The sequence below is a fragment of the Aplosporella prunicola genome (genome assembly GCF_010093885.1).
Source record: "Aplosporella prunicola CBS 121167 unplaced genomic scaffold K452scaffold_13, whole genome shotgun sequence".
Taxonomy (NCBI): Eukaryota; Fungi; Ascomycota; class Dothideomycetes; order Botryosphaeriales; family Aplosporellaceae; genus Aplosporella; species Aplosporella prunicola.
In genome coordinates, this window is record NW_022983541.1 from 415,724 (window position 1) to 440,247 (window position 24,524).

At 54.7% G+C, this 24,524-nt stretch overlaps 11 protein-coding genes across 11 annotated transcripts; 4 read left to right on the forward strand and 7 right to left on the reverse strand.

The window, feature by feature from the left end:
- Nucleotides 1–269: 269 nt before the first annotated feature.
- On the reverse strand, nt 270–1,189 carry K452DRAFT_351228 (uncharacterized protein; the record flags this gene model as incomplete). Its single annotated transcript, XM_033545707.1, has 2 exons — nt 958–1,189; nt 270–791 (listed from the first exon to the last, which is right to left on the reverse strand). Exons 1-2 carry the CDS (start codon nt 1,132–1,134, stop codon nt 270–272), a joined length of 699 nt encoding a protein of 232 aa, XP_033397413.1. The 5' UTR covers nt 1,135–1,189.
- Nucleotides 1,190–1,387: 198 nt separating this feature from the next.
- Nucleotides 1,388–2,849, reverse strand: K452DRAFT_271375 (uncharacterized protein). Its single transcript, XM_033539033.1, has 2 exons — nt 2,419–2,849; nt 1,388–2,362 (listed from the first exon to the last, which is right to left on the reverse strand). Exons 1-2 carry the CDS (start codon nt 2,815–2,817, stop codon nt 1,478–1,480), a joined length of 1,284 nt encoding a protein of 427 aa, XP_033397414.1. The 5' UTR covers nt 2,818–2,849; the 3' UTR covers nt 1,388–1,477.
- Nucleotides 2,850–2,942: 93 nt separating this feature from the next.
- On the reverse strand, nt 2,943–3,949 carry K452DRAFT_271380 (uncharacterized protein). Its single transcript, XM_033539034.1, has 3 exons — nt 3,853–3,949; nt 3,549–3,782; nt 2,943–3,494 (listed from the first exon to the last, which is right to left on the reverse strand). Exons 1-3 carry the CDS (start codon nt 3,920–3,922, stop codon nt 3,103–3,105), a joined length of 696 nt encoding a protein of 231 aa, XP_033397415.1. The 5' UTR covers nt 3,923–3,949; the 3' UTR covers nt 2,943–3,102.
- A 289-nt stretch (nt 3,950–4,238) lies between these two features.
- K452DRAFT_318658 (uncharacterized protein) lies at nt 4,239–5,241 on the forward strand (the record flags this gene model as incomplete). The annotated part of the gene is made up of 2 exons (XM_033544176.1): nt 4,239–4,261; nt 4,318–5,241. 2 exons carry the CDS (start codon nt 4,239–4,241, stop codon nt 5,129–5,131), a joined length of 837 nt encoding a protein of 278 aa, XP_033397416.1. The 3' UTR covers nt 5,132–5,241.
- Nucleotides 5,242–5,284: 43 nt separating this feature from the next.
- Nucleotides 5,285–6,933, reverse strand: K452DRAFT_287658 (uncharacterized protein). The gene is made up of 4 exons (XM_033540515.1): nt 6,706–6,933; nt 6,333–6,618; nt 5,544–6,270; nt 5,285–5,493 (listed from the first exon to the last, which is right to left on the reverse strand). The coding sequence occupies exons 1-4, from the start codon at nt 6,736–6,738 to the stop codon at nt 5,409–5,411; spliced, it is 1,131 nt and encodes a 376-aa protein (XP_033397417.1). The 5' UTR covers nt 6,739–6,933; the 3' UTR covers nt 5,285–5,408.
- Nucleotides 6,934–9,089: 2,156 nt separating this feature from the next.
- On the forward strand, nt 9,090–11,284 carry K452DRAFT_271389 (uncharacterized protein). The gene is made up of 2 exons (XM_033539035.1): nt 9,090–10,058; nt 10,112–11,284. The coding sequence occupies exons 1-2, from the start codon at nt 9,226–9,228 to the stop codon at nt 11,073–11,075; spliced, it is 1,797 nt and encodes a 598-aa protein (XP_033397418.1). The 5' UTR covers nt 9,090–9,225; the 3' UTR covers nt 11,076–11,284.
- A 469-nt stretch (nt 11,285–11,753) lies between these two features.
- K452DRAFT_287662 (uncharacterized protein) lies at nt 11,754–12,630 on the forward strand (the record flags this gene model as incomplete). The annotated part of the gene is made up of 2 exons (XM_033540516.1): nt 11,754–11,802; nt 11,920–12,630. 2 exons carry the CDS (start codon nt 11,754–11,756, stop codon nt 12,435–12,437), a joined length of 567 nt encoding a protein of 188 aa, XP_033397419.1. The 3' UTR covers nt 12,438–12,630.
- Nucleotides 12,631–13,267: 637 nt separating this feature from the next.
- K452DRAFT_333446 (uncharacterized protein) lies at nt 13,268–15,692 on the forward strand (the record flags this gene model as incomplete). Its single annotated transcript, XM_033545175.1, has 2 exons — nt 13,268–15,578; nt 15,645–15,692. The coding sequence occupies exons 1-2, from the start codon at nt 13,587–13,589 to the stop codon at nt 15,690–15,692; spliced, it is 2,040 nt and encodes a 679-aa protein (XP_033397420.1). The 5' UTR covers nt 13,268–13,586.
- Nucleotides 15,693–17,246: 1,554 nt separating this feature from the next.
- Nucleotides 17,247–19,098, reverse strand: K452DRAFT_228429 (uncharacterized protein; the record flags this gene model as incomplete). The annotated part of the gene is made up of 3 exons (XM_033536962.1): nt 17,247–18,220; nt 18,279–18,400; nt 18,545–19,098. The coding sequence occupies 3 exons, from the start codon at nt 19,096–19,098 to the stop codon at nt 17,247–17,249; spliced, it is 1,650 nt and encodes a 549-aa protein (XP_033397421.1).
- Nucleotides 19,099–19,798: 700 nt separating this feature from the next.
- K452DRAFT_287665 (uncharacterized protein) lies at nt 19,799–21,684 on the reverse strand. Its single transcript, XM_033540517.1, has 2 exons — nt 20,400–21,684; nt 19,799–20,310 (listed from the first exon to the last, which is right to left on the reverse strand). Exons 1-2 carry the CDS (start codon nt 21,529–21,531, stop codon nt 20,093–20,095), a joined length of 1,350 nt encoding a protein of 449 aa, XP_033397422.1. The 5' UTR covers nt 21,532–21,684; the 3' UTR covers nt 19,799–20,092.
- A 595-nt stretch (nt 21,685–22,279) lies between these two features.
- Nucleotides 22,280–24,490, reverse strand: K452DRAFT_287667 (glycosyltransferase family 2 protein). The gene is made up of 2 exons (XM_033540518.1): nt 22,775–24,490; nt 22,280–22,721 (listed from the first exon to the last, which is right to left on the reverse strand). The coding sequence occupies exons 1-2, from the start codon at nt 24,112–24,114 to the stop codon at nt 22,532–22,534; spliced, it is 1,530 nt and encodes a 509-aa protein (XP_033397423.1). The 5' UTR covers nt 24,115–24,490; the 3' UTR covers nt 22,280–22,531.
- Nucleotides 24,491–24,524: the final 34 nt, after the last annotated feature.

Consider the following 24,524-nt stretch of genomic DNA (forward strand, 5'->3'; position numbering starts at 1 on the left):
CGAAAAGAAACGTCGTCTTTGTCTGGTAGAAACATGGGGGGGTGCATGCACAATGCGGTCGCAATGTGGGACTTCATCACCGTCCCTTCCACTTCTCTGTTGGTAGTTGCAGCTCAGTGACAACGAATTTCTACCATGGTGTGGCCTCTACCTATCATTCCGCGCGCGTGCTTCCGGAGGACTCTGGGCCAAAATCCAATTTCAGGGGTATTTGAGAGACTAGGTACTGTCCGCCACCTGTCCTACTACGTCACCTCGTCCATAAATCCTCACTTCTTGCCCTTCCTCCGCTCGGCCTGCGCTCTATTCTTCGACTTTTGCTTCTCCCGCGTGAACTTCCTCTCCGCCTTGCTCTCGTACCTGAACTTCTCCTTTTTCTTCTTGGGCTTGGCTTTGGCGGACTTGGGCTTCTCCTTTGTCCACACCCTCTTCCCATTCGCGGGTTTCGCCCCATTCTTCTCCGTCTCCTCCGCCCCATCACTCTCATCTCCGTCCACTTCCGCCTCCTCCTCGTCTTCATCTTCGTCGTCTGATGCCTCATTGGCTGCCTTTCGCTTGCTGAACCCGTCGCGGTCGATATCCACCGTCTCAACCGTCACGGTTGTGTACTTGTCTTCGTCGACGTACTCGTCCTCACGGTCCACAATCTGCTCCTCTTCCTGAATGCCGTCCCATTCGTCTGCGTCATCATTGTCGTCGTCGTCGTCGTCAGCGTCCGGGTTCGCCTGCTTCAGCATCGAATTGACTTCCGCGACATGCCGCTCCAGATCTTCTTTGCGCTGTTGCCGGATCTGCGCGATAGAGTCAGTAGTTGTCCTCAGCGCGTGCGTGCGTGTATCATGAAGCCAGGCTAGGTAGGTAGGCATAGAGGTAGGCTCTCCCTGGCCCGCCTGGCCGCGCGAGACACCCTTGGCAGTCTTTTCTGCTTCATGGCGTTCGTGAAATTGCTTCGCGTACCTCCTTGCGCTGCTGCACTCGCTCCTCCTTCTCCCGCTTCGCGGCCAGGTCCTGCGCCGCCTTGATGCGCGCTTGCTTGCGTTTGTGGAAGCCCGTCAGGTACTCCTCTCGCGCTGCATCGTCGAAGTTGATCTCATCAACCGTTACGGTCTTGACGCGCTTGCGCGGCGGTGCCATGGTTCTGTGTCTAGTTTCGAGTTTCGGAGTGCGTAGTGTGCGTATGCGGCTTGGCAATGTATTCGCAATGGCGGCACGAGAGATTTATCGCGAGAAAGAATACTGGGAATGCAGACCAGTAAAAACGTCCACAGCAATGTAGGTTGCTGCTCCAGATGCGTGATTTGCGGGCTGTAGGGCGGGCAGTCAGTCCCGCTCGGCGAGGAAAATTGAACTTTGTGAGTCAGTGGGTTCCAAAAAGTCCCCTACAAATGACTCGCAACATATATATTCTGATCTATTTGGTATCTTCCGTCGTCATTCATTCCCGCTGCTTTTGTCTGATTCAGCAATAAACAACCTCTCAGTTCTCGACAGCGACCGAGATGAGCTTCGTATAATCCACTACAGCCCTCTCAAGGTCATGAACCTTAATTGCCTCGTTGTCCGAATGCGCGACCAAAATGCTACCCGGACCATAGAGATATCTCTTGTGGTCACCCTTCAGCCGGGGGATGTCGGTTCCATAGTTGACCGTAATGCATTCGAAGCCCTCGACATCACAGCTCATGTCAACTGGTCCGTACGTTTCGTCGCCAAACTCAATCGTAACTTCGCCGCCAGCCTTCTCCGCCGCGGTGATAACAGGCGACAGCGCCTTCAGAAGAGCATCCTTTGCTTCATCCGGAGTGCCGGCAGCCAATCTCCCAGTGATACCGGCATTCGCCTCTTTGGCGACGACATTTCTCGCAACTCCTCCAGAAATCTTGCCGATATTGAGCGTCGTGTTACCGTACTTTTCGCTCCAGCGCAATTCCGCGCCATTGACACGGCCCGCCTCAAGTGCCATAACGATGCCCAAAGCCTCAACGAGCACGTTGTTCGCCGAAAGACCCAGCCAAGGGTAGCCAGAATGCGCAGCTTTACCCTTGACGTTGATGTCGAAAGCGAGCATACCCTTGTGACCAGCAACTAGCTTGCTTTCCGTTGGCTCGCCGAAAACAACGGCGCTGTAGTTGCCGGGGTTGAGGGAGGAATTAGAGAATGACCGCATACCCTCACCGCCCGTTTCTTCGCCAACAACGAATAGCAGTGACACGTCATCCGCAGAGACGGAAGAGCTAGAATTGGCCAACAGAGACTTAACAGCAATGACCTGCGCGGCCACCGAGCCCTTGGCGTCGACAGTGCCGCGGCCCCAAATTTCGTCTTTCTTGGTGTCGAACGAATAGGGTATGTAGGGAGGGACCTGTAGGTGTTAGAGAAGGTTGCAATACGTGACATTGGTAAAAGCGGGAGACTTACAGTATCAATGTGGCTGCTAACGAGCACCTTTGTGAACTTCTTCTCTCCTGGCCAGGCAAAGACATTGAACCTCTTCTGCGCCTGGCCACCAATCATGTGCTCATTCTCGCCTTGTTCAGCCTCACCGACGTACTGAACCTCAACATTGAAGCCATTTTCCTTCAAATACGAGACAAGCCACCAGCCAACGCGGTACTCATTGCCAGAGATGGACTCGATCTTAACAAGTTCGCGATGCAAGGTCAGCAGCTCGTGCAGCGTTTCGATAGGCAGAATGTGGTCGTTGCCGGTCAAAGCGGATGGCTTTCCATGCTGCTGAGATGACAGCGGAACCTGCGCCGCAAAGGCGAGCGATGGCACTAGAGCACAAAGGGCGGAGAAGATGGCAGATACGCGCATATTGTAGGGTTATGGAGAGGGCAGGTCTCCCTTGATAGGTTAGGTTGTTGTGGTTGTGACGCGATAACGGAGCGGATGGCGGGGGACCAGGAGCGGAAACACCCCGCTCTGCCAAGCTGCGCTTGCTCAGTTGCTTTTAAGGGAATTTGCCTAGTTGCGCCAAAGTTCTCCGCTTCGACTCCATATATATACTATCGAGACATATACAATCGTGTGGATGCAATCATGCTTACGTCGCTCGAGCTCTACCAGCTGACAAGTAAAACTTCACTTGTTCCCCATGTCTCAGAACCGCCTGGCCCTCTCTCCTCTCCAAAGGCCCACGGCTTCGCCGGTTTCGCTGACCCATTCTCGAGCCCTATCAACAAGAGCTTTCGCCAGACCTACGTTCGCCTGTCCGCCCTTCTTCCCTGAGCCTACTCCTCCAGCCATGAAACTGCTTCCTTCACCCGTCGCATACTCGCTGCCCATACTTGGCAGCACATTCTCGCTGGCGCTTAGCGACACGAAAAGCGCGAAAGGCACAAGCCAAACGCAAAGGCCGAAGTACGAAGCGATTTCCGTGAATGTTGGCAGGTTCGGGTCAAGCGAAGTGTTGTAGGGGTAGTAGTTTGCGGTGCGCGGAGGTGGCGCGGAGAAATGGCGAAACCATAGGTAGTGGTTCAGAAGGACGAGAACTGTGGGCAACATCTGTCAGCTCGTTGCGGGAATAGCGCATGGGAAGAGCGTACTGCAGGACAGGATGAAGATGGGATCCGACAGTTTGACGATCGGAAAGCGCCTGAGGTTCTGCGAGTATACAACATGCGACGCGACGCTGAGGAGGCTCAGTCCGAGAGGGAAGCCATCAATGAGCCACAGCAGAACTTGAAGCGCTATCACAGCAGAGATCATGCGCGTGAGGAGCCTCTTGGCGAACACAGTGTGCTCTTCGACGAGTTCTGATAGATAGTACAGGCCGGAGGCTGCGTGCCATGGATGGATTAGCAGGGCGGCCTTGGTTGGATAGTGCGTCGTTGCGACGGGTGACCGTACCGATTGCCAGAGTAAGAAAGGCAAAGCCTATGATGAGGCCTAGGTAGCCTATCAGCGGTAAAACCCACATGTTTGTCAAAAGGGAGTCCTGAGAGTCAATTGCGAAAGGAACATGTGGCCTGGAGATGAGACACGGACAGGCCGCCGACGTCAACAGCTGCTAACGGCCTTCGACGCGAGTCATTTTACCGATCTTCAACACCAAAAAGTTCGAGAGGTTCTGGTAGACGCCGAATCGCACAACCCCCGCAGCCAACTTACCACCAGAACCAGAACCTCTTCTGCGCACTCGCCAAGTGTTGCTTGTACGCCAACCTCCGGTGAAACCTCCCTCGATATATCAACCGCCAGCTATAACACACGTACACCGCTTCTCCGCCGCAAAAATGTCTCGCCCCGAAGATATCCTGTATGCCTGCGCTTCGCACCGCTCCAAAGGGATATGCCTGTCTAACAGCTTGTCAGCCCTCCCGATCTGTTTTACAATGACAGCGAATCCCACAAATACACCACCTCGTCACGTATCCAGCACATCCAGGCCTCGATGACCAACCGCGCCCTCGAGCTTCTTGACCTGAAGTACCCCTCGTTGATCCTGGATGTCGGCTGCGGCAGCGGTCTCTCGGGGCAGATTTTGTCCTCGACCGAGCCCGCCGACGGCGGTCCGCACACCTGGATCGGCATGGATATCAGCGCGTCAATGCTGGGCGTGGCGCTGGAGCGCGAAGTCGAGGGCGATCTGTTCCTGGCAGATGCGGGTCAGGGCGTGCCGTTCCGGCCGGGTACGTTCGATGCCGCTATAAGCATCTCGGCTGTCCAGTGGCTGTGCAATGCCGAAAGCAGCGAGGAGACGGCGCAGGGCAGACTGAGCAGGTTTTTCAACGGCCTCTATGCAAGCTTGAGGCGTGGCGGCAGGGCGGTGTGCCAATTTTACCCCAAGAATGACCAACAGAAGGGCATGATCAGTAGTGCCGCCATGAGGGCAGGCTTCGGCGCAGGTCTGCTGGAGGATGACCCGGGCACTAAGAGCGCTAAGACGTATCTTGTGCTTACTGTCGGTGGTGGCGAGTTGGAAGGTGACATTACTGGTGTCGTGAAGGGCATGTCGAACGTCGATGTCATGGACTCGAGAAAGAAGATGGCGCAAAGGAAGAGGGGTGAGGAGGTGAAGGGCAGCAAGGCATGGATCATGCGCAAAAAGGATCAAATGGAACGGAAAGGAAAGGTGGTCAAGGCTAGCTCCAAGTACACCGGAAGGAAGAGGAAGACCGCTTTTTGATCGATAGGTCTTGTCGCCAATCATCCTCCGGGTACTGGATTGGAGTTGGAATCTTATGGTGCTTGTCCTGCGCCGTTGAATGTTCGCAGGACAGGGAGTGGACTTCTCACACGAGATATACCCAAGGGAGTTATAGGCATTACCCTGGCGTTAGTGGATATTGAACTGGATGATATCAATCTGAATGAAGCGTGCTATGTACGGCTAGAAATACACCTATGTCACAGCCTCCAATGCCTGGGTTCTAAGTAAATCTAATATTGTTACAGCCTTGTATTTAAGCCTGCTCCATCTTGCCGAGGATAGCACGGGTGTACTCCTGGGTGGTGGCGTTGCCACCCATGTCACGGGTCCTAGTCTTGCTGTCCGGGGGTTAGCAATATTCAATCACAGAGACATGTGTGGGACTTACCCCTCGGCAATGACATCGTAAACGGCCTTGGAGATACGGTTGGCGTGGTCATCAAGACCAAGGTGACGGAGAAGCATGGAACCGGACAGGATCAGAGCAGTGGGGTTGGCCTGGTCCTTGCCCTTGATATCAAGACCGACGTGACGGCAACCAGGCTCGAAGACAGCCACTTCACGGCCCATGTTGCAACCAGGGACAATACCGGGACCGCCAACAAGACCAGCGCCGATGTTGGAAAGGATACCGCCGTAAAGGTTGGGCATAACCATGACGTCAAACTGCTGCGGGCGAGAGACACACTGCATGGAGGCGTTGTCGACAATCATGTCATTGGTCTCCAGGGTGGGGTAGTCCTCGGCGACCTTCTTGAAGGTGTTCCTGAAGAGACCGTCGGCAAGCTTCATGATGTTGGCCTTGTGGATGACAGTGACCTTCTTCCTGTTGTTGGCCAGGGCGAAGGCGAAGGCGAACTTGGCAATGCGCTCGGACTTGGCGCGGGTGATGATCTTGAGGGACTCGACGACGCCGTTGACGGACTGGTGCTCGAGGCCGGAGTACTCACCCTCGGTGTTCTCACGGATGATGCACAGGTCAACGTTCTTGTGGCGGGTGTCGTAGCCGGGGATGTTCTTGATCAAGACGATCGAGGCGTAGATGTCGAGCTCTTGGCGGAGGGCGACGTTGAAAGACTGGTGACCGGAGCGCTCGACGGGCGTGTGGAGGATACCTGCGGTATGGTGGGTGAGCTCGAGCTAGGCTTCAGTGAAGCATAGGGCATGCGCCGCGTACCCTTGAGACCGAGCTTGTTGCGCTTCAGCGAGGCAATGGCCTCGCGGAAGAGCTCCTCGGAGTGCTTGTCGCCAGTCTCCATACCGGAGACATCGACCTGCTCCCACTCAATGGGCACATTGTCGGCCTTGAAGATCTGCTTGACGGACTCGGACACCTCGGCACCGACACCGTCACCGGGGATCAGAGTGACAGTGTACTTGCCACCGAACTTGGTGGGCTTGAAGATGTCGCTCTGGACGGTCGCGAAGGCGCGCGAGGCAGGCTTAGCACCACGCAGGAGGGTCTGAAGAGAGCGCATTAGCTACGGGTCCGGATAAAGACAGGGCAGGGCGGCTTTGGTGGGCGGCGCAATGCAATGGGCGTGGTATACCTGGGCCGTCCGCTGAGAGCTCCGTGCCAGCATTGTCGAGGGTGATTGAGTGGAGAGAGGGCCGGTGATGGGATGGAGGTGAGAGGTTGCTGGTGTTGCGGCTGTGATTGCAATCGACGGAAGAAGCAAGCAAAAGCTGCCAAGGTGCCCAAGTCCGCCCCGGGATGCTTTCGGCGACCGCTCGGCACTGGCACGCGGCCATGGGCATCGCGGAGAACGCTGGACATCATCCTCCAGTCATGGTCATCCGCTTCAGCTTGTTTTTGCTTTTTTTTTTAACCCTTGATCCAGGCGATCGAGCGGTGCCGCCCATGTCAAGTACAGATACGTCGCCCATCACAAGATCAGGGTTGGACCGCTGCCATCCGCTCCGGCCGCACGAAAGCCGCCGCATCGGGTAGGGCACCTGCATGCTGGAGGGCAAGCGAATTTCATGACACGGGTTGCCTAGCCATTGCCCCAATTGCTTTCTCTACTTCCATCCCAGCCAAAGAACGAAATGCAGAGTATTCTGGAGCATGCGTCTGCTTGCACGCTGTCTGCCAAAATCTGTTACCTTGCTTGTGCTGGCAGCGCGAACACCCCAGACTCTGCTTTGGCGGCGGAACCCCTATTCAGCCGTCACTTGCGGCTTGTTTGGTTGCAAAATGGTAAAAGTGACACCTGTCACGACCATTATAGTTCGGGTAACCACCAGCAGCCAGCCAAATCCGGAGCACGGAAGCATAGAACCGTAGCCAGTTTTTAAAGCGAGTTCACTTACTCCTACGGCCCAATGATTCCCTGGGTACTTAAACTTCGCATTGCACTAAATAGGCTTCAGACTGGGATTTGTTACTCGCGGGCACAAATCACTGTTCAAGGTCAGTAAGCTATGCGTACAGCTCGCTGTAACTCATCTACACTGCCACACCTCCGATGCCGGGACAAGCTTTTCGCAAGCCGTCGTTGGTGGTTAATGCGAGGCGTCTGTTTCCACTTGCGTAAAATAGGGCTGAAGCAACATGCTTATCTGATCGCGGGGCCCCAGAATAGACTCACCTGGTGATCGATGCAGTCCGATCCCCTTTTAGCGCTGACTGGTTATATTGTTCACTCTTTATTACCCAAAATCTAGCCGGATATACCGACAAATGCCTTTTTAATGGTCGGTATTTCTGTCCAACTCGGAGATTATAGCTAGTCTTGGACTACCTACACTCAGGTAGCCAAGCAGTCAATATATAGTCATCTCGTCTCCTAGGCGACTAAGGACTTAACGAAACCATCTATAATCTTACTTGTTATCTAAACACCAAGCTATGTGGTGCACTTGTGCACTTCGAAGAGCGATGCCAGATGCAATATCGCACCACGCCATATAAATCGTGTAAGGGGCATTTTGTGCCCATGCAGCTGATGGCTGAGCATGTGAGTACACACGGTCGCCATTGTCGAGTCGGTTCGTATGCTCGCTTTGCGTGTCCTACGATCAATTATCGTAGAAGTTATAGCGTATGGCCCTCCTCATCACACGTAATAGACCGCCTCACGCGACTACACAGCCTCATACTATCGCAAAACGGCCTCTCCAATCGTGCCCCCTTGCGGTCTCTTGCATGTTCCAAGTGTAGCACAGAATGCATAGGACGATATCAGCGTCCTTGGCTAGGCCAAGCGCGATGCCGTCACAATGGAGCACTACGACATGGCAGTGCGGACAACATAGTGGTTGGTGCGCCGCCGCAGCGGTATCGTGACCGTGGGTGAGGGTGGGTACGAAAGCCAAGCTTCCGCCTCCAGCCACGCCGTGCCGCAATAACCGTCAGGCTGATTCTTGGCCCCAAGCCTCCGACGTGTAATGTCAATGTTTTCGCGTCAGCCCGCTAGCGGAAAGTGTGATTGGACTCACAATGCCGTATTCGCCAACGTGAACTGGAAGCAGGGTACTCATGGTAGGCGCGTGCATGCGCCATGACGTCTGGAGGCAGTGAAGAAAGGTTGTGCCTTGTGGCGGACGCCGCGGAATGCGGCGCGGTCGGCACAGACGGCGAGATGATGTTCTTTGCAGACAGGGATCAATCGGACCGCGGCAAGCCATGTGAAGAGGGCGATATGAATCGTTTGACGGGTCCTGCTCAATCTCAGTATGGTGACGATCAGACTCGCAGCTGACAGCGTAGAGTAGCAAACGAAGTAGGTCCCTACATAGGAGTAAGGCAGATGCCAAATCCTCGAGGCGCCCGAAAACAGACGGCGCGAAGGCTACTGCACGATCTGGACTGCGCGGGCTCCGGCACGCTTAGGCGGTGTCGATCGAAGCTTGTCTTCGGGCGCCAATCCTGGCGCGTTACGCTGAAAGACTTCTCCGCAATAAGCATGGGGGCGCCGCGGCGCTGAGGCCTCATGCGCCTGCTTACAATCCTGCCACACTTTTTTACCCCTCCTATTTCCTGTTCTCATGTCTCCCTCTCACCTTCCTTTATTCTTCCACCCAGATTCTCCCACCCTCGATTCTTCTCGTCTTGCCGCTAAGCCGCCATGAGCCCAGACATACCCACCGCTGACGGGCAGGCCCAGGACCCCTCTGCGCAGCCGCAGCCGCAGCAGGATGGCTACGCCGCTGCCCCTTCGGAGGAGCAACAAGAGGAAGAAAGGAAGCATCGTGAAAAGCGACCCTCGACCTCTAGTTCGAAGCATGACGAGCCCGCTGGTGGCTACGACAGCACGCCCATTCCTCATGCACCGCCCGGTTACACGATTAAGGTGACCTTCCACCGCGCAACGAACCTTCCCATGGCGGACATAAGCAGTCTTTCCTCCGATCCCTTTGTCCTCTGCCAGATCAATACCGATCTGAGGCCAAGGCACAAGGAGGATCCACCACTGCGCTTCCGCACCCCAACTCGCAGGCGTACCACCGAGCCCGAATGGAATTCTGAGTGGATCATCGCCAATGTACCGGCTTCAGGTTTCAAGCTTAAAGCGAGAGTCTACGATGAGGACGCCCGGGACCACGACGACAGATTAGGCAATGTGCATATCCTTGTAGACCGCCTGTACGAGGGCTGGCCGGGGGTCAAAGAGGAGAGTTACAAACTCAGGAAGCGTGCCGGAAGCAAACGAGCATATGCGGCGCACGCCGTTTTTACCTGCGTAAATCAGTCAATGCACATTAATGGCCAGCTCGTCGTCAGTATTGAGTTGCTGGGTAAAACCCAGGGTGAAGAGGGTGGCAGATCCTATACTATTGGCCCTTGTTGGTGGACGAAACACTATTCTCCGCTTCTTGGACGCCTTGCGAACCGTAAGGATACTGGAGATGATGAGAACCCAAACCTCGATAACAACGGGCAGAGAGTCTCGCGGTACAAGTATGTTGGAAACTGTCACTTAAGATTGATCAACGAAACTGACCTGTGTTCAGCTTTCAAGCAAACCAAATGCAGCTCAGCGGTCCGGTCCCTGAAGAGCTCTATCATCGCTATGTCGAATTCAAGCCGTTCGTGAAAGGCATGTTCACCTCCACGGGCATTAGAGGGTTCCTGCTATCGAAAGCACTGCACCATCAGCACTCGCGCGTCTACAACTTCGATAGCAGCACGGAATACGGCCTTTTCGAACAACCGTCCGAGGACCTGACCCAGAAGTTCCTTGACCTCGTCCATTACGACAAGGGCGGTAGGATATTTACCTACGTGCTGACGCTGGACGCGTTGTTCCGTTTCACGGAAACGGGCAAGGAGTTTGGCATTGATATGCTAAGCAAGCACACGATGCATAGCGACGTCTCCATCTACATTGCTTTTAGTGGCGAATTTTTCATTCGCCGCTTGAAGCACGCCCACCGCAAGTCGCCTGATGAGAACGGAAATACTCGTGAATCAACTCACAACGACACGCATCCACCAACTAATATGGCTGGCGGGCCCCCGGATGAAGAGCCACCGAAAGATCCCGCTCACTACGAACTGGTCATTGACAACGACAGTGGAACCTACCGTCCGAACGCTAAGCTTCTTCCTCTTCTCAAACGCTTCTTACAACAGTCGTTCCCAGGCCTCAAGATTGCAACTCTGGATAGCCAGGCCGACGCAGAGAAGATGGACCGCTTGAAACAGGAGCAGCGTGACCGTAAGGCTGAGGAAGGCGACCAAATTGTGTACACGCAGCCCAGCGACGATGAAAGCAGCATCAGTTCAAGCGATGAGGAAGACTTGGACGATGCGGTTGCTGCCCATGAAGCCAGGACTAGAGACACCCATGTGCTCAATGTTCTGGGTCATCAGGCTAAGGGCAAGCAGACTGCCAAGATGGACCATTTGAAGGACTTCGCGCACAGACCTGGCGCTCGTCAGGACGAAGGCGGTGAGCCATCTCAAGCTCATTAGGAGTTGAAATGTTCTTCCCCATCGGCGGCTGATACCCGACGCGGCTCGTGTATCGAGACTCGTGTCAGCATTGTTTCTGCGCCTGCTTTTCTTCGTGTTTTCCGTTTTGGAACAAATACCCATATTTTCTTGGTCAAAATACTTTGATTTGGTACTCCCTATGTACTTCATGCCTTAGGCATATACCATATTAATGAATTTTACTACCTTTGACTTATACTTAGGGCCGAGAGGCGTGCATCGCAACCCTATTGGAGGAAGGAGCGATCCTAGGAGGTTGCGGCATGCTCTCTTCAGCCACGCGACTGTTTTATTGCTACCGCGACGTCCATTTAATGCTTCGAAGGGTTTAACTAGTGTCCTAGTTTCAGGTTCAGCCCAGTAATTGGCGAAACGTCATTCAGGTACCGGTGCGATCATTGACAGGGATCCATCTGCGGAACGTTTCCGCTTGATCCTTGCGCTCTTGGCAACGGTGACGAGAAACATCCAACTTTCTGGTTGCCCGCACTTCCACTCAACAACACAATCTCTAAGCTGTTCAAAAGTTTTGCCCCCAGATACCCACTTCAACTTTACTCTCACCAAAGCCCCCCCACGAGCGCATGTCGAGTTTCTAAGACGACTTTCAATACGACAGTCACACATTCTTCGCGCGCGCACGGCATTACACCCACCATGGCGCAGCAACCCAATGCTGACCTTATCACTAAGATAACCACCTCCGGTAGCACCCCCTCCCAAGAAGGCAGTGCAGCAGAACAAAAACCATCAGCTCCAGAGACCTGCAATACCCCGTCACGTTCCAAGAAGCTCCTCCGACTAATGCCGAAGTTCTACTCAGCCGCTGAAACTTTCACCGACGCCTACTACACTGCGCTCCAGGCAGCGCGACGCACGTTATCTAGCTACTACGTCGCCAAAGAGACATTTCCAGATGACCAAGTGGTGCCAAGCATAACTTGGAACGGCAACGTGTTCAACGATGCAAACGACTACCAGAGGATGTGGGAGGAGCAAATGCCCTCATACTCCTACTTCGAAGTGCAGTGTCTCGATTGCCAGGTATTAAACCCGAATCCGCCGCAAAGCAAAGAGGAGAAGGCGGCCGCATCTCAGGTAGATGCGAGTGAGAGCAGGCCTGCTGGCGTTACTGCGAAAAAGGGGAAGAAGGACGAGGAGCACATCATCACCAGTATGTTAGTGACGGTCAACGGCTTCGTCAGGCTTGAGGAGAGGAGTGAAGGCCCTCAGCGTGGTTTCAGCGAGGTGTTTATACTTGTGCCAAACATGGACGTCACCAAAGCAAATGAAGGAAAGAGATGGTTGATTCAGACTCAGAACTTCAGGTATGTGGTTTGATAAGCTGAAACCAAACCAACAAGAAATCAGAAAATTGGGATATTTGGAAAGAGCATGGTGCATTGGTTAGAGGTTGGGGCATTTTTGCGCTGAGATTCTTCTTGAGCGTATGAGTGTACTACATTGCTCTCCATCTGGGACAGAACCCTAGGAAACGGGCTGGCCAACTTCACGCACGATCTCTGCTTAGGACTTATGGAAGTTTTTCATACCCAGGAACGTCTCCACGGACTAATTTCAGGATCCAAATACCTGGGCTTCTTGTCCGGTCGAGCACGTGCTCTACAAGGCAATTGTAAAAATGATATTGGGCACTAGCAGTTATCGACTTCGTCTACTGCATTCCATTGGATAGACGGTCTACGGTGTACATGTTAGGTTTTCACCTCGAGGTAGCGACCCACAATAATAAGCCAAGTAAATTCGGAAGCATCTATGTGGATAACAAAAGATGAAGCTCTTCGTCATGGAGTATATCGAGCGCGTTGTCGCGAACCGTCAGTTCCTTTACTCTTTACAGCTAACAGCACCCCTTTTGTCCCACCTCGTTTCCACTTTGAGCATCGTTTTCTTGTGAACGCAAAATGTTCTTGCTATTTGGCCTCGCTCCAATTGTTTTGTCAAAAGCAAGATAGTCTTGGGCCGATATCCGTGGAGGAGCGCAAGTTTTCGCAGCATAGCAATTCTGAGAAGTAGCATAGCACGCCCTTAATTAGATGTGATTATATACAAAAGACATGCTTTCTCATATAATTTAGATAGGATGCGGTCTGCGATGTGAGTTTATATGATACTATTGCTATCTACATAGGTGGTGTGTCCGAAGTAAGCTCTGAACGTCGGCACTGAACATTTTCTTGAGCGTGGTTTCCTATAAAAGCGCGGCTCTTTCACATCTCACCTCTGAAACAACTACGAAGCAGTTTCCTTCCAAAATCGACCTTCTTGCCTCATATTTAAAGATCGTTCTTCTCCGTCTGCGTACCATCTTCAACACACCCCTCGACATCTTCCCTCGCTCCAGTACCTTATCGTTCGTTGAACAACAGGAATTGTCTAATTCTTGTCACTGCCCTAGTTGGTCACTTCCATCGAAATTTCTTGCTTCTCTCACCTTTGCCTCTGAGTCAACCCTGGCCTCTCAAAGCTATGAAGTGCCATGAGACCGATTCAGATCTGGCAGCCGAAGTTACTGTTAAGTGTGGTGACAATCCCTCTGAAGAGTATGGTTTCTGGAAGGACGAGGACGACGACAGTCTCTGTTGCTGGATTCCTGTGGTCGAAGGAGAAACAATCTCGATCCATACCTCACTGAAGGGATTTTTCAGCAAAGGCCATGTTGACCTCGCCATCGACGGGATCTTTCGCAACACCAAGGAATCGTATACCAAGAAAACTAGGACGAAGCGAGTTGAGCACTTCGATACTGTGTACCACAAGGAAGGCCGAACGGTCAAGAAGTCATTGATGCGTATCAAGGCTCTTGAGGAGACTAGCACTCCTAGTGGCAACCAAGATGTGGGCATCATAGAAGTGCTCCTACATGCCATTCAGGCGGATGACCAAGCCACAAGCCTCAATGTCGTTGATACCTTCAGCGAGATGGGTAACTGGCGCGAGGGGAACAAGAGGCCCGGTGTCCACGCTCTCGTGCCCGACTTCGAGATCGAGATGATTGACTCAGATGAGCCTGTGATCAAGTCAGGCGCAGCTCATCGCATCGTGAGCTTGATGAAGAGGAAGCGTCCTGGTAGCTCGCCATGGGCGATTATGAAGTTTTTCTATCGATCCAAAGGTAAGTTGTTTCCGGCTCGGAATGCGCAATCGGTCACTCTACTTCACAGTGATTCAGTAGCTAACCTCTATCCAGCCGCCATCGTCGCCAAAAAAATTTCTTCTGCGCCAAAGTCTTCACACGCTCTCCCGCAACGCCCCAGAAACGGCACCAATACCTCTGCTCTGTCGCAGTTCAGTCGTGAAGCTTCGTCCAGCATCGCTGACTCCCTTGCTTCGCCCTCACCTCGCCATCCACTACCTTCGCGCGCCACCACTGTAGATTCTTTCACAGAAAAGTCTGCGAACCCAAGTGAACCAACATACACTCCACGATCTTCGCCCCAGCGCCTTCTTTGCCCCGCACCCTCATCTGACGGCAACACACTGCCGAAGGACGAGGGAATCCGAGCAGATCCTCCTGCCTTCAAGCTGCCTGGACTTACTCTCCATACCACAATGGATCGCAAGAGCATCACCGACACAACTTTGAAGACAGTTCCCGAAGAGCTAGAGCAGCAGCCAGAAGAGTTTCACATGCAGTTAAAGGCCGTCACAAAAGAAGACCAAAGCGAGATCAACACACGAGCCAACAACGAAGTCACTGCCACTGACCATGCGTCAACAGTCCCCGAGAGTGTCTTTAGTCGCCTTGCACGGTCGTCTAGTGAAGGTCGGAAGTTGCACATTCAGATGAACGAAAGCAGTCAGGTGAACGCAGACGACGGCACTCACGCCTTACACCAAGGGATTCCGCGGTCTTCTCCGACGTTAGATGGTAGCGAATTAGCTGAAAAGAGGCAAAACGATTGCTCTATCCCGGAGGAAACCGCACGCTTGGACAGTCCCTTCGTTCCCATCGTTGAATCCGTTGAGAACAGTAGAGAGGTCAGGGTTATAACGACAGACGATGAAATTGCAGAGAAAAAGGTGGCAGTCAAGGGTGACACTGAGGTAGACATGGAGAGTTCGGCAACTGACGACCTGGTCAGCAAGGATAAAAACGTCATCAAGACCTCAGAGCGTGTCCATACAGACTCCGAACAGTTGGAAGAAGAGCTACTGAAGGGGGACGGCATCCCTTCGAGCTCAAACAAGCGCACCGCTACGTCCACTCCATCCTGTAGTAAGGATGGCAAGCGTCAAAAGCTCGATACCGGCACTGACACTGCCAAAATGTCTGTCACTCAGCTCCAACAATTGCTTACACAGAAGAAGCGCAAGAGGGCCGAGGTGCAGCTCAGAGTCCAAGAAGGACAGCGGAAGAAGCGTGAGGCCAACGAACGCCTGCAGACCGCGTTACGCAAGCAGCTGGAAGACGTGGAGAGGGAAACCGAAGACCTTGAGAATCTGGCGATGGACGATGAGGTACGTTTGTAGTCTTGGACCAGTTGTTCAACACTGTTGATGATGTTACACTGACTAAAACTACAGGAGGCTTGTCTGCAGGATGAGCAGGCATTGAAGGATTTGGAGAATTAGGCAATGAGCATGCCTTCTTGCTACGACTTGAACGAGATACGTTCGGCAACCTGAATAAGTTTTATGGGCGTTCTCGGTGGGTGAAAAACATCTTGCTGGTGGTATATTGCGGAGTTGGGTTGGTTTCAGACTTTCATTTGCAACATTGCTATGAGACACGACATGGAGTATAGCAGTCAGGCATCTGGTTGCTCTACAGTCGGGAACTGAAATGGTCAAAGATTTGACCAATAATGATCCAGGGGAAGTTGCTCTTATTACTCTTACGGAACACTCAAGCATTAGATAGGACAAATTGATCTACTCACAAAAACGCCCCATTACTGCTCGTTCCTATGAAGGCATCTATCTTCAATGCCCTCAGGCAATCAAAGTCGTTCTCGTCACTGTCACCACCTCAGTTACACACTGCCCTCATAAAAAGCCCACCCATCCATCTAACCCACCACTCACCAATAACCCAAATCCTCCTTCAACCCGAGGGAAGTCCATGCAAGCCACCACACCCACATCCACCACCAGCAAAGAAAAAGGTTGCACCCCACGCCAGCGCGACCGGCTCGCGCCACGCAGCCACCACGCCAGCGCCACCGTACCTACGCGCGGCACACCTGCCATCGACCCCACCCGATCGGATCGCACGGAGTGGTCTTGCAGGCCGCAAATTCCCGCGCTCTAGAGGGCGCTTCAGAGTCTAGAGGCGCGAATTATGGACAAAAAGCTTGGTTAAGGCTGGCTAGGGCAACGCCCAACGGAGCCAATGCCTGTGGGATAGTGACAGTCCTCCCACACGCCCGTTGGCCCGCTCGACCGCGCATCGAGTCGATCCAAGCATTTGAGGTCCGCGTATTTTTGGAGTGTGCGCGTGCGCGCGCACCAATCTGGTTCGAGGTGGCTCCGGGCTCATGGTCGAGTTGAGAGATAGATGGAGAAGGGAGAGAAGAAGGGCTGGTCTGGACTCGAGAGTCGAGGTGCGCGGGACGATGGTGCACTGGGTGGCTGAAGAAGCTTCAAAGTGGCACATGTCTGGCGCGCTGTGATTCGCGTTCTTGGGTGCTTAGGTACTTACTCTGCCTTTGTCGTCAACGGCCAGTCACCCGGTCTGTCGGCCTGTCGGTTTGTCGGTCTGTCGGCGGTGACGGTGATGGGGAGACCTATCTCGAGCGTGCATACGTACGCGGTGGGGTTGATGTTCATGGTCGGGGGAGAATCACCGTGCCCCGCGGCTCCCCAGGCACGCACCGTTGAGGAGCCGCGTTTGGGAGGTGGCGCCGGCGCCGTCGATGCCGCCCACGCTCATGACATTTCCTTTGGCGCGCAAGCGGCCCGGAATCGTTTTTGGCTCGGGGCTCGGCGCATGGTTGTGTATGCAAGGCCTGAGACATGGTCTCGAACTCGAACTTGCCTGGGTGCAGAAGACGGGAAAGGTAAAAAGACACCACTACCGCCTGGACGCGCGTTGTCTCTACACTCGCCATGATTCGAGCAAAAGGACACGAAAGCTTAACGCACCCATCGCCTCCCCACATCGTGCTCCGATGGATGCTGCCACTGCTACGAGTGCACCACCATTTCCTCGACGTACGTTGCATACCGCACGATGCTCCTCCGGCGACACTCTTTGCCCCACCTGATCATGGCAAACACGGTCAGGCACTGTGCCAAGCCGACGAGGCCCGCCGTGACGAAGCAGTCACGCAGGCCCATGCCGTCGACCCACGGCGTGATACCATAACCAATGGCAAAGCTCATGGTATTACGCACCAGGATCACGGTGACCATGGCCTCGCCGCTGAGCGCACGGTACGAGTCGATGGCGTACGAGCAGCTCAGTTGGATCCCCAGCGTGTTGGTCAACGCGACCACGCCCATGGCGAACACGCACCCGAACCAGTGCACGCCTTCAGCCGCGCCGACGCCCCAAAGAATCAGCCCTCCAGGCACCAGGATCAGGCTGGGTGCGAACAACCACAGCCGATGCTCGGGCTCCATGACGCCGCCGTTGCGTCGCGCCTTCCACATTGCCCACCGGTCCCCTAACCAGCCTGTGTATGCACTGCCGAGTGCGACGCCGATCAACGGGCTCACGTACGAGAGGCCCACCATCGAGGCGCGGAAGTTGTACGTGCCGCCGAGGATAAGCGAGGCTGTCGCGTTGAGCACGTTGAACCAGACTAGGTTGCTTCCGTAACTGAAGCCTGCGTAGAAAATGACGGGAAAGGTTAGGAAGATCAAGGGTCGTAGTACCATTCTGGCCAGTTCGTTCTTCTTGTGCAGGTCCGCTGCTTGGAAGAGCTTTAGCTTGTCCCAGTACGTCTTGTGGGAGCGGGGCTGGGGCTCGCCTGCCTCAACCGTACTGGTCGATAGTTGTGGCAAAGAGCCCTTCTTTTCTGTATCATTCCCTGCGGCTGAGGGGATTTCTGATTCTGTGGGTGTCGTGTTGCCTAGCGTATGCCGGACGTAGTTCGTCTCCTCCATGAAGAAGAAGAGAAATACGAAGCCCAGGGCATTGAATATGGCGCACCAGTCTACAAGGGTCAGCACAACTTGTGCTCACCTGAACAGTGGGGACTCTTTAGTACTAACAGAGCACCCATTCCCAGCTCTGGCCATCGTTGATGAAGCCACCAAGCACAGGCGCAAGATAGTTGCTGCCTGCGAGCAGCAATGCATATAATCCTATGTACCGTCCTCTCTCATGGGTGAAGCTGGAGCCATATTAGCGGGCCTGCTTCGCTGGAGTATTGTTTTATGGTCTCCATTCTGCTGTTCACCAAGTCCAACGACTATGCGATATGTCCCATAGACTGCGCGGGGTCACCCCACCCTTGACAAAGGAATCCCCCACTTACTAGATATCTGTAACGGAGATCTCGCAGAGGCTCTCGATGGGCGCCGCAAAGAATCCCTGCAAGACTTTGTTTGAAATCCACTGGCCGTTCGTCTTGGTGTATGGCGCCCAAACCATAATGGCGCAAGTCGCCAAGATGGTGCTGAGATACACTGGCCTCTTCCCGTACTGCAGCGCTAATGGCTGCCAGAACAGGCAACCCCAACCAGCTAGAAGAAACAGATAGCCCGTCCCCGCATTGAGGTCGTTGAGCGACAGGCTCGTGTCTTGTGCGATGGGCCCGAGAACGCTGTAGATGGCAGCCGTAGAGATGCCGACCATGAGCGTGTAGACACACATGCACGTCGTCGAGAGAGCCTTGCGGCGCGGGCTCCAGTTCAGTGGGTCGTCGGGATCACTCGAAGGCGCGGGCACCAAAACTATGTCTCGTGAGTGTGCTCCGACGGCGTGCTTTGCGCGCAGAGTCCCCTCAAGGTCAACGAGATGAACTGTGCCTGGGATGGGCTGTTGCGCAGAGACGTCGTGTCCGAGCGGGGTAGACGTGGCGATTGCCATGGAGGTTTGTGCTTGGGCGTTGCTGGTGATGGCTCGGGAAGTGTAGCAATGCAGTATCAAGAAGCCCGCGGTGATGGAAAAGACGGCATGCCTAGATGCGGGGAGGTGAGGAGTTGAGAAGTGCGGCTTCTTAAGCTAGTACTGCATGCTGATAGGCAGCGACGCAGTTGTGTGCGACGGCATCGGGACGATAGGCGGCGTGCCGTCTCGTTGCCCGGGACTTGCTTTTCACATGATGGCGGGTGGTGTCGAGAGAAATGCAGGAGAAAGCGGGAGATAACGAGGCGTGCAGGAGCAGGGAAGTCGATAAGTGAAGCGTCGATCGGTGCTTAGGTTGCGTTCAATGACCCGCCTCTGCATGAACGTCGGCTTGTTGCATGTCGTGACTCCCGCTCCGGCACGGAATCGTGAAGTGGATGGAACGACAGACTGACACTGACGTGCCGGCGTTAGGTGTCTCTTTCCAACACAGTGGAAGGGCGCTCGTTGCACCCGCAAGAGAAAAAATAAATAAATGCACCGTGTGACAACTACCTACTACGACGTTGCACACTCAAGCAAGTCGAAGTCGTCGGAAACGACAGTCCCTCAACGCGCACAGTGCGCCGAGACATTAGGCGGCGGCGCGAAGGACCCGCCGCCAAAGCACCAAACTTTGTCTTGACGACACTGCACTCTGCACCCTCGCCATTAACGTCGCATCCATGGTATGGTGTCACAATATCCCATTAGACGTCTATCCGAGTACAAGCAAAAACACAACAAAACAAGATAATCATAGTCGCTGTCTATGCTTACACCACTGACCCCGTCCAGCCGACTCGCGCGCGATAACACTCAAGCTTGGCTTCCCATTAGCTAGCAGAAGATCTGCATCCGCAATCCCAACTGACAACCCGCGCATAGGCATTCGACAGTCTCCAGAATGGACACTTCCCCATTCGCCCGAACCACCTTCCGGTCCGGCTTGGCTCTCTCCGCCGGCCACGCAGCACTATGCGATGATAAAGTCCCACGCGGCGTACGCAAGGGCCTGCGATGGTCGGTCGACCAGGCGGTAAAGGACTTCCGCCGAAGGGACTGTCGTCACCAAGCACACAAACAACGTGAGGATTGTGCTCGCTGGGAAGGGCCAGTTTTGGGCAAAGCGCAGGTGCATGAAGACTTTGATGCCCGCCGTGTATACGATCGTCGGGGTCACGAGATAGTAGCCTGATGAGCGGGCTCGTTAGTACCATTCGAGTGAGGCTATCGACTTTGCGACATCGGCAAGAGCTTGGATTTGAGTCGATTGGACTTACTGAAAGACCGACGGCCCAAATACATAAGGAATCGGTTCGAGAAGACCCACTGCAGCATTTCCGAGGTCTCTATCACGAGCATGAAGCCCAGGATGAGGAGATAGTTGTCATCTCGGGCTTGCGGCTGAGTGAGGTCTAGCTCGGCATTCAGGGATCCGGCATTGTACAACCCTGTGTGGGCCTTGAGCTCCGCACCTGCAAACTGCGGGCGCCACGCAACCCAGATATACTCCATTATGAGACCAGCAAGCAAGATGGCGGCGTAGAAGAGCCACGATGGTATGCGCAGTTGCCGACGGCCTGGAAGCGGGACGAAAACGCCCTGTTTGGCCTTCGTCCGAAAATCCATATTGTCGACCACGTCAGCGAGCAGAAGGCCGGTCACTGAGTACCATGCCCAGGACTGGACCCACCAAGCCGTGAGGATCATGGCGATGAAAGCTTTGACGCGCCAGGAGTTGCGTGTGTACGGAATGCAGACCATGGTCATATAGACCGTGTAGCTCTGCTGGAAGATGAGGTTGACGCTCCATAGAGTCTGTGTAGGGAACGCTGTGCTTCCCATCTGCTTCGCATAATCCCTAGTCGCCCAGAAGAGCTCGAATTGCGAATTAAACCAAACGAGGAAATTTGGAATCCGGTCGGGCGTGGCAATGGAATCATTGCCAGTGCGCGATTTGAATTCGTCGAGGTAGCCGTGTCCAATTTGGCCGAGGATGATGACTGGCAAAGCGAATCCGACGGCCGTCGGGATCCAAAGCCGGATGCCGCGGCGGAAGGCACTGCTCGCGACAACGGTGCGACTCGGATTTCTCAGGAATGGCAGGCAGATGGTGCGTGCAGAGAGCAGGATGATCCACGAATAGATGAGAGACTGGTTCCAGAAGAGGACGGAGAGAGTCTTGCGCAAGACGACCTGGTAAAGAGGCCCGTCCTGCGTCTCTGCGTCCTTGACCGTCGCCGGCACAAAGGTGATGAGAAAGACCCAGACGAAGGTCTCAATGGCCAGCAGGCCGCGGAGACCAATGAGCCAGTCATGGTCAGAGTAAGGCGAGGGAGGCGAGCGCAAAGACAGGAAGCTGGAGGGCTTCAGGCTGGAATCAGTCTTCTCATCCGGCCGTTGGAACAGCATGGTGGTTAGAGGAAGAGAAGGAGGAAGAGGAGGAGAGGAGGGGTTGACAGCTATCGCTCGTGGCAGCCGTGTTTTGCTGCTCAGTGCGGCTGGACAACGGCAGCTATGTTTATCAAGCGGCGCTAGGCTCCGCCATGACAACGCGGCAAGGGCCAGGCTGCACACAGCAGGGATGCAGGCAGCATTTTCGTCGCCACCTGACAGATCTTCAGCCGGCGAGAATGTCGTCAGGCGGCGCGGGGTGGGGGGAGGGAATGTCCGATGGGAGGGTGCCTGACTAGGCCCTGCACGAACCGTGGTTGAAGCTGGGCGACGGGCTGTGTGCAACGGTTCTGTTTCAACGCCCGCCTTCCCGCCGCGCGTGCCCCGCCCCGCCCCGTGCACGCCGTTGCCCTTTCTTGGGCCCAACGAAAGGTAAACGCGCACTATCGCGTCGATCGGGATCTCACTTGCGTTTTCGTTGCTTTTTTCAGAGGGAGAGAGCTTGTCGCGAGCTTGGCGGCCCCCGATTCGGGCATGCCGGCGCGCTGTCTAAGCCACGTCGATTTTCTAGCCTCCGTCCCTCCGGCCAGCCGCTTCTTCATCCAGTGCCCTCCCGATGCGGTGCGAGCATGCAAAACTCCCGTCATGTACGCCCCGTCTCATCGTGAGTGCCGCTGCCTGACATCATCTGACGGGCGTCGTGCCCCGGCTGGCGGGAACGTGTTTGTTCTGGGCTGCACGCAAATTTTCCGGTTGATGTTTGGAACACGCCGTTCTCAGCCACGTCCGTGGCGGTTTTGGATTGCATCGCTCATCTATCTTAAAACGCTGGCCCAAGTACCATCAATTATATGCTGTGCGATCGAAGCCGGCTTCAGGAATGTTCCATCCGCAACGCCCAAATTAGGAACCATGTACATGATGCGCCGGACGCACCCTGCAATGCGCAGGGGTGTGTCCGCCTTGCTTGCAGACCTGCATAAACGAGAAAAGAAAATCAAGACTGCACGGCCGCCCCTTAGGACCGTGCCGTTGGATTCCACGAGTTGTAGTTTACGATTTGCCGCGCATGCCCGTACAACCCTATCGTGGCGTTGATGACGAGGTAAAACGGGTACAGGATGGAGAATACGATAATCATCCTGAGATTAACGAATTCAGACCGCACCCGCATCGTGATCCACAAGGTGGCAATCAAGCACACGACGCTGTGCCATGATTAGTCGATTACTTCACGACAGATGCGCGGACGGGAACATACCTAATGATGAAGAGCCAGACGGAGACCGAGTACCCGAACCAGATCAAGCGCGCAAGCCCAACGGGGTCCTTGGGAAACTTGGTGATGATGAAGCCGATCATCAGGCAGGTGAACTGGGTGACCAGGTAGTAGCTGAGCTCGCGGATGAGCAGCAGAGACAACAAGCCGAATCGAACCTTGGGGCTGCGCGGAGTTCCATCAGGAGACTTTCTGTACGCGAGCTTGAGGTGCTTGATGCTGGCCTGGCACCATCCCTGAGCCCACCGCAAACGCTGCTTCCAGAAGCCCTGCAGTGTCGTTGGAGCAAGCTCATAAGAAACGACGTTGAGGTCGTGGACGGTATTGGCGCCGCGGGAAACGGCTCTCAGAGCGGAGTCAATGTCCTCTGTGAGCATATCGCCGTCCATCTTGAGGTCCTTCAACAGCGAAGCGCGCCAGTAGCCGTTGGACCCACAAAAGAGACCGAAGTCCCACAAGGTTGCACGGCCCGGGTGAGACACGGCATAGATCTTGTCGAATTCGACTGAAATCATGGCCGCCAACAAACAGTCTTTAGAGTTGAAGACGACACAGCGGCCTTGCACAATGTCGACCTTCTTGTCCTGACAGAAGCGCTCGACCGCCCAGCGAGGGCCATGAGGATGCGGGTAGTGGTCACAGTCGTAGATGGCAACGATATCAGCACCAGTGTCAAGACTGAAGAAATAGTTGAGGTTGTCGGCTTTTGACGTCGAGTTGGGCACCTTGATGACTCTGAGCTGAGAATGCTTGAGACACAGCTCCCTCAATTCAGTCTCCAAGGGCTCGATTGGCTTGGGCGTGTTGTAGAGAATGTTGATTCGGATGCGATCAACGGGATACACGACCCGTGTCAGGGCATGCATGGCCCGATCCATGATGATGTCCTTCTCATTGGGCAGGTAGGCCACGACGAGGAGATCAAGAATGGGAACTTGGTCGTCCGGCGTCGGGAACTTCCAGTTGGCCTCTTGAGCCTTCTGGACCACACTTCGGGCCTGCCTACACGGCTCGAGGCTCATGAAAGCCTCGAGCACGGTGGCGGCAGAGATGTAGAAGTTGGTGGCAAGGTAAACGAACCAGAAGACGGAGATGAGAGTCTCGGTGCAGACCATGTAAATGCAGACGGAGAAGACGAAGTAGGAAGCAACGAGGCCGAAGGGAGTCCAATCAGTGATGAAATCGGACAGCTTGGTCCAGAAGCTCGGACGCGTCTGGGGCTGGTCCCGTTCGGGCAGGTCATTGGTCGACGGGGCCGGACTGTAGTAGGACTTGGGCTCCTCATCAATGGCGATGGTAAAGTCCTTGGAAGTGTCCGACATGGTGAAAGAGAGAGAAGGGGAACGGGATGGACAGAAACGACAGGAAAGGCTGGCTCGACGACGGCTATGACGGGCGGCGGTGGGGGCAGGGTTGAAATATGCAACGGGCGAGGCAAGTCACAGACCAAAACAGACGGAGGAGCCGGGGCAGAATGAAGGGCCATGACTGCTGCGTTCTCTAGTGCGGGTAAATTTGCGAAGCCTTGCGGCTGGGTGCTCATGGACGGACGTGTGGTGGAGCGTGGGTAAGCAAGGATGGCAGTGCCACGCCCCCGGCAGCCCGGATAGGAGCCCCGGCGGAGCGTTTGCAGGCAATATTGGATTGCGCACTGAGCCTGTGCACTGCGGGCGTGGGGTGGCCGTTGGCGTCGACGTGAACGTCGGCACGCCATGACGAACCAAACGTGGCT

Excerpts from the sequence above, each read along its gene's own strand:
- K452DRAFT_271375 (XM_033539033.1), bottom strand. The coding sequence starts at position 2,817 with ATGCGCGTATCTGCCATCTTCTCCGCCCTTTGTGCTCTAGTGCCATCG. Across the intron at positions 2,363-2,418 it reads TTAGCAGCCACATTGATACT|GTCCCTCCCTACATACCCTA; the intron begins GTAAGTCTCCCG and ends TAACACCTACAG.
- K452DRAFT_271380 (XM_033539034.1), bottom strand. The coding sequence starts at position 3,922 with ATGTGGGTTTTACCGCTGATAGGCTACCTAGGCCTCATCATAGGCTTT. Across the intron at positions 3,783-3,852 it reads CTTTCTTACTCTGGCAATCG|CCTCCGGCCTGTACTATCTA; the intron begins GTACGGTCACCC and ends CATGGCACGCAG. Across the intron at positions 3,495-3,548 it reads CATCTTCATCCTGTCCTGCA|TTCTCGTCCTTCTGAACCAC; the intron begins GTACGCTCTTCC and ends TGTTGCCCACAG.
- K452DRAFT_287658 (XM_033540515.1), bottom strand. The coding sequence starts at position 6,738 with ATGCTGGCACGGAGCTCTCAGCGGACGGCCCAG. Across the intron at positions 6,619-6,705 it reads GCTCTCAGCGGACGGCCCAG|ACCCTCCTGCGTGGTGCTAA; the intron begins GTATACCACGCC and ends CGCTCTCTTCAG. Across the intron at positions 6,271-6,332 it reads CAACAAGCTCGGTCTCAAGG|GTATCCTCCACACGCCCGTC; the intron begins GTACGCGGCGCA and ends ACCATACCGCAG.
- K452DRAFT_271389 (XM_033539035.1), top strand. The coding sequence starts at position 9,226 with ATGAGCCCAGACATACCCACCGCTGACGGGCAGGCCCAGGACCCCTCT. Across the intron at positions 10,059-10,111 it reads CAGAGAGTCTCGCGGTACAA|CTTTCAAGCAAACCAAATGC; the intron begins GTATGTTGGAAA and ends ACCTGTGTTCAG.
- K452DRAFT_287665 (XM_033540517.1), bottom strand. The coding sequence starts at position 21,531 with ATGCTGTTCCAACGGCCGGATGAGAAGACTGATTCCAGCCTGAAGCCC. Across the intron at positions 20,311-20,399 it reads TTTGGGCCGTCGGTCTTTCA|GCTACTATCTCGTGACCCCG; the intron begins GTAAGTCCAATC and ends CCCGCTCATCAG.
- K452DRAFT_287667 (XM_033540518.1), bottom strand. The coding sequence starts at position 24,114 with ATGTCGGACACTTCCAAGGACTTTACCATCGCCATTGATGAGGAGCCC. Across the intron at positions 22,722-22,774 it reads GTCTGGCTCTTCATCATTAG|CGTCGTGTGCTTGATTGCCA; the intron begins GTATGTTCCCGT and ends ATCATGGCACAG.